The 6,559-nt window shown below is 45.2% G+C and overlaps 1 protein-coding gene across 1 annotated transcript in view; it reads right to left on the reverse strand.

Moving 5' to 3' along the window:
• Positions 1-2,740: 2,740 nt before the first annotated feature.
• The window catches only part of si:cabz01090165.1 (uncharacterized protein LOC100333421 homolog), a 45,766-nt gene continuing 41,947 nt past the window's right edge, over positions 2,741-6,559 (reverse strand). Inside the window, exons 6-8 of the mRNA XM_063204683.1 lie at positions 4,094-4,283; positions 3,037-3,229; positions 2,741-2,937 (exon numbers count right to left, since the gene is read on the reverse strand). Of these exons, the coding sequence (XP_063060753.1) occupies positions 2,741-2,937; positions 3,037-3,229; positions 4,094-4,283 (580 nt within the window). The remainder of the gene's footprint in view (positions 2,938-3,036; positions 3,230-4,093; positions 4,284-6,559) is intronic.

The following is a 6,559-nucleotide window of genomic DNA, read 5'->3' on the forward strand; positions in this document are numbered from 1 at the left end:
GATATTAATCCACACCTTTGTTATTGGCATATGATACTGCTACAGATAGACACTTGCTATTGCGAGATAAAATCAACTCAGATCTTTGTTGTGGTGAGACAGAATCACCGTTGACCTTTGTTATTGCAAGGGAATACCTTTATAGATTTTTTCTATTGTTAGACGAGAGTAATCACACACCTTTGTAATTGTGACATTGTATCATGAAAAGGCCTTTGCTACAAGCCTGATTGTATCATGAAAAGGCCTTTGCTACAAACCTGATTGTGTCATAAAAGTCCTCTGCAAACCTGATTGTATCATGAAAGTCCTCTGCAAGCCTTCCGCCATGTAGTCCTTGGCAGAACATCATTCATCTGGCTAAAGTCAGTTTACTTTGCCGTCACATATTGATTCATGAAAGACCTTCTGTGCACATCACAATAGACCACATATTGCTCCTGCGAGATAACATAAAGCAGTGGTTCTCAACTGGAATAGTCTTGTGACCCACAATTTGCTGTGGTCAATACGTTGTGACCCAAACTGCTTGTCGCACTGTCAGATTCTTCCATTAATAATACAAAAATTATTATCATGCTATTCATAATATGCATTATTATTTGCATTGTATGCTGATATACAATGTGTCTTATGAAGTAGTGGAGAGGAAAAGGCCTATTAACCATGTTTCACTCATGTCTTCAACATCATAGTCATTTTTAGTGCATTGCATCACAGCTCCGCGACCCACCCAGGAACCCTCCCCGACCCACTTTTGGGTCCCGGCCCACCAATTGAGAATCACTGACATAAAGAAACAAATTAAGCAAGGATGAAGTCACCGACTTCCTGTGCATCACTGACCTAATGCATGACATTTCCAGATGGCAACTAACTAACCCCACTTTGCCTCAGGGGAGTCTGTACATAAATAGTGTAATGTGCAGGGCCGGATTAAGATGGCCTGGGGCCCCTAGGCTACAAGTTGATGTGGGGCCCCTCGGAAAGCAAATTTTGTGACAAATTTACATGGACAGTGTCATAATTACATGCTAGGAATCAGGGACAACACGTCTACCAACTGTACTCAACATGACAGATGAATATTTCAATATTGCATCTTGTCATAATTCTGCAATTTCTCACTTTTGACCAATCGGGGGGCCCATGGCAGGTGGGGGCCCCTAGGCTGCAGCCATATCTAGCCTGTGCATTAATCCGGCCCTGGTAATGTGTCATGGCATGTTACTGTATGTATGTCTCTAACAGCCGTTGGCTATTGTGAGTTGGAACATGTTGTGAAGACACAGTACCAAGATAAACTCATGACTGACCTTATGACACACATCACATGAGCATTAAGATACGTACAAGTGGAATTTACGGTATATGAACGGATACTCATTAGCTATATCCGTTGTTGTGAAAAGATGTTCATGAAAGATGACATCATATATTATTCATATATTATTAGTGACCTTAATCCTGATCTTGTTATGAGAAGATGAGATACGTAACATGATGGAAGGTAAAGGTACAGAACTCGTCGCTGTGGCAGTACCCTCAAGGGGAGTACCATTGCGTCACTTGATTGGTACCCCAAAAAAGAGGTGTGTTTAGTTTCTTGCAATGTCGACCAATGTGCATCTGTCACTTCTTTTTTGAGGCACCACCCAAGCGACGCAATGGTACCCCTTGATGGTACTGCCACAGCGACGAAGACTGTACCTTTATTTCTGAGAGTGCATGAAAGGTTAAGTCGCCATTTACTTTTGTTATGGCGAGCTGATAAATATTGTCTTATGAAAGTAAAAAAAAAATCTACATCCCAGAAATATCAGTAAAGACCTTTGGTAATATTGATACTGCTGACCTTTATAATTGGACATACTGTAACTGTTATTATTACCTCTGTTTTCGGTCACGTTGGTTTGTCTGTCTGTTTGTCTGTCAGCAGGATAACTAAAAAAACTTGCGAACGGATTTGGCTGAAACTTTTTGGAGTTGTTAGTAATGACGCGAGGAACAAGTGATTAAATTCTGGTGGTGATCCGGAGCACGAACCGGAACCAGGACCTTTTTAAACATTCTTCACCATTGCTGGCCTATCAATCTAGACGCCCCTAGTGACCACAAATTTAATTGCGGGAACTCCACAAAGAGAAGGCAGAAAGACTTAGGGTGTAACATAGTCAAATGTTCTGTAGAGCAGCTTCCATGGCGGAGGTCTTCGCTCGCTGAGTGCTTCTAGTTAGTACATTAAACAATCCAGGAAGGGCATACTTTTTACAGCAGTATAGAGCTTAGTTGAAGACAGCTAGTTAATAGATAGATAGTTGAGCTTTTTTGTGCAGTTTTCTGAAGACCTGGATAAATGAGAACTTGAATCTTCACAGACACAGACAGAAGGAGAGACTCGCCACCCACCACTCACCACTGACCAGGGGCGCTGCCAGAAATGTTGGGCCCCATGAAAGATTCGAATTTTGGGCCCCCTTAAGGGCCCCTCTCAGTGCTTGGCCCCCCTTAAGGGCTCCTATCAGTGCTTGGGCCCCCTTAAGGGCCCCTATCAGTGCTTGGGCCCCTTTAAGGGCTCCTATCAGTGCTTGGGCCCCCTTAAGGGCCCCTCTCAGTGCTTGGCCCCCCTTAAGGGCTCCTATCAGTGCTTGGGCCCCCTTAAGGGCCCCTATCAGTGCTTGGGCCCTTAGAATCTGTACCACTTTTCCCCCCCTAGCGGCCCCCATGCCACTCACCTTTGTTATTGCGAAATGGCGTCGTCGTCCTTCACCGTCTTGCGGTACTCCGGGTTTAAGTCCACCACCGTCGTGCCCTTCAGCGCCCCGTAGCATCCCCCCTCCGAGGCCTCCGCGTGCCTGTCCCCCCCCACCAGCACCGATCCCTGGAGCTTGGCCACCACACTGGCCCCATGATGATGTTGATGATGGGGCACCCCACCTCCTACTCCTCCTCCCCCTCCAACCATCCCTCCTACTCCTCCTCCGCCAATGATTTGGGCACCTCCTCCTCCTCCTCCACCTCCACCTCCACCACCACCTCCTCCTCCAGCGCCGAGGTTCCCGGCGGCTTGGCCTCCGTTGGTCTGGGAGCAGACGTTGCTGACGCGCGCCGCCTTCTGCTTGTAGTGGTTGCTGTGGAGCTTGTACTTCATCAGCAGGATGAAGATGAAGACGAGCACGGAGGCCACGATGATGCCGCCGATGATGATGATCATGGTGCCGCCCAGGAACTGGTCAATAAAAAAATCAATCAATCAATCAATCAATAAATGAAATCAATACAATCAATCAATCAATCAATTAATCAATAAAATCACATCAAATTAATTCAACGAACCAATCAATAATTGATTCAAATTATAGTTATCTAGCACAATATCACACAGGAACTGGGAAAAAAATATATCAATCAATCAATCAATCAATCAATCAAACATTACAATCAAATCAAATTAATTCAACGAACAAATCAATAATTGATTCAAATTATAGTTATCTAGCACAATATCTCCCAGGAACTGGGAAAAAAAACATATCAATCAATCAATCAATCAATAAAACCAATCAATCAATAAAATCAAATCAAATTAATTCAATGGACCAATCAATAATTGACTCAAATTACAGTTATCTAGCACAATATCACACAGGAACTGGTAAAAAAACCCAATCAATCAACCATTCAATCTCAATCAATCAATCAATACAATCAAATCAAATTAATTCAATGGACAAATCAATAATTGACTCAAATTATAGTTATCTAGCACAATATCACCCAGGAACTGGTAAAAAATCAATCAATCAACCAATCATTCAATCCCAATCAATCAATTGATCATTCAATCAATCAAATTGTATTTATATAGCACAATATCGCAATATTATTATATAGCACAATATCACTGCCCAGAAAACACACACACACTCTCTCTCTCTCTTTCTCTCACACACACACACACACACACACACACACACACACACACACACACACACACACACACACACACACACACACACACACACACACACACACACACACACACACACACACGCGCGTCTCTATCTCTCCAAGCAAGGGGTTATTTTCTGACCTGGTCATGTAGGGATCGGCACTGGTGGTAGTCGCGCTCGGTGGAGAACGCGACGCAGCCGACCAATCGTGTGGCGGTCAGCGTGGTGAGCCCGTGGGCGTCGTCGTACACCGCCAGGACGCACAGGTCGTAGTCACGCGCAGACGCCAGGTCACTCAGCTGGAAGAGCTTGTGATTCGATGGAATCATCCTGGGATGGGGTGGTGGTGGTGATTGTGGTTGGGGTGGTGGGAGGAAGGGTGAAAGGAGAGGAAGAGAAGGGGAGACGAGGGGGTGGGAGGAAAGGAGGACAGGGAGAGGAAGAAGAGGAGGAGAGACGAGGGGGTGAGAGGAAACGATGACAGGGAGAGGTAGAGGAGGAAGAAGAGGAGGAGGAGAGAGGAAAGGAGTGGAGAGAGAGGTAGAGGAGGAAGAAGAGGAGGAGGGGGAGAAAGGAAAGGAGTGGTGGGAGAGGGCAGGGAGAGATGGAAGGAAGGAAGGAATAAGGAGGCATCAATTCCAGAACTTCAGGACACTTTGATGTTTTTACTCATGTGCAAAATATGTGTGCAGACCTGTGCATATCTAAGGAAAGAACCACAACAACTAAGGAAAAAACCACAACAACTACTAAGGAAAGAACCACTAGTGGGAAAGAACCACAAGTGGGAAAGAACCACACATGGGAAAAGAAAGAACCAAGAGTAGAGAAAGAAAGAAAGAAAGAATTACAAAGAGAGAAATAAAGAAGCAGAGGTGGAGAAGAGAGGAACCACAGATGATTGGCAGCTGAGCCCAGGCCTGTAGTCCTTTGGATCCGGGCCGCCGCTAGGCAGAAGCATCCAAATCTCACTCAGAAATACTTGAATCATCCGTTGTCCACTACCTTGACCAGGCATGTGCAAAATCTTTTCTCGTCATCACCTAAGGAAAGAACCATGCCGTTTTTTTGTGTGAGAGATCCGCATACTTGGAATGCTTGAAATTTTGTAAAAAAAGACCTCATTGGCCAAGCTGTAATTCTGCCATTGAATTGACGGAAAACTGTATTCCAAATGTGCGGATGTCTCACTCACAGAAATACGTGAATCAGCCTTGTGTCGAGCACCTTGACCAGCGAGGTGAATCACATTTCCTCGTCTAATACTATATTACTAAGCTTCTCTTTTTATATACTATATATATATATATTGTTTGGGCTATGTATACCTATATTATGAGGACAGTAGAGAGAAAGACAGGAAATTAGCGGGGAGAGACAGACTGGGGGGGTCAGCAAATGACCTCGGGCTGGAATCGAACCTGGGAGGCCGGTGTAGCAGTCGTGTGCCCAGTCGATTGAGCCACAGCTGGGCCATAGCCTAACTAAGCTGCTCATTGGCAGACACTGCCCTCGCACCACCACGACCCGCCCTGCAACCCAAATATATATATACACCCCTCCTTATGCACCACCGTGAGGCACCACGACCCGCCCTGCAACCCAAATATATATATACACCCCTCCTTACGCACCCCTGTGAGGCGTCATGATCGCCCCTGATCCCCCGTCTCGCTTGAGGTGATGCCACTCACACCCTGACACATGTCCTCGGATCAGACAGTAGCCTAGAGTACAGTCGGTACAGTAGAGAGACTCAGTTGGCTAGGACTGATTTAGAGTGGCCATGAGTCATTCAGCTTTGCTCAGAACAGATGTGAGACAGACATACATGTTTTTTTTTTTATTTTATTTTTATTTTACTTTTACTTTACTTTATTTATTTACTTTACTTTTCTACTTTTTTGGCTTTTTTACTTTATTGAAGATAGGACTGTAGGAGAGGCAGAAAGGAAGCGAATGTGGAGAGAGATGGGGAAGGGTCGGCAAAGGCTGGACCGGACCCGGGCCGAACTCAAACCTGGGGTGAGTTTCTCAAAAGGGAAGTTGTTAGCCTGTTAGCAACTTCGGTAGTTGCCAATGGGAAAATGCATTGAAAGCAACGAAGTAGCTAATGTAATAAGCAACTTTGGTTTCGAGAAATTCATCCCTGGGTAGCCAGTGTAGCAGCCCAGTGGTCTATCGAGGAGCTACGGTAGGGCAGACATAGAGTTGGCATGAGTCATTCAGCTCAGCTCAGAACAGGGGTGAATTTCTCAAAACCAAAGTTGCTTGCTCCCAGATGTGAGACAGACATACAGGTTTTTTGTTTTTTGTCTTTTTTTTTTACTTTTTTGAGCATAGGACTGTAGGAGAGGCAGAGGCAGGAAGCGAATGTGGAGAGAGATGGGGAAGGGTCGGCAAAGGCTGGACCCGGGCCGAACTCAAACCTGGGTAGCCAGTGTAGCAGCCCAATACTCTACCGAACAGCTATGGTAGGGCAGACAGACATGTACTATAAAAGCCTCTGAGAGAGAGGGGGATGAGAAAGAGGAGACAGGAAAGACAGAGAGAGGGGGGAACAGGAGGGAAGAAATAAAAACAAGAGACAAGAAGAAGAGATAAAG

This window comes from Engraulis encrasicolus, chromosome 8 (genome assembly GCF_034702125.1).
Source record: "Engraulis encrasicolus isolate BLACKSEA-1 chromosome 8, IST_EnEncr_1.0, whole genome shotgun sequence".
Taxonomy (NCBI): domain Eukaryota; kingdom Metazoa; phylum Chordata; class Actinopteri; order Clupeiformes; family Engraulidae; genus Engraulis; species Engraulis encrasicolus.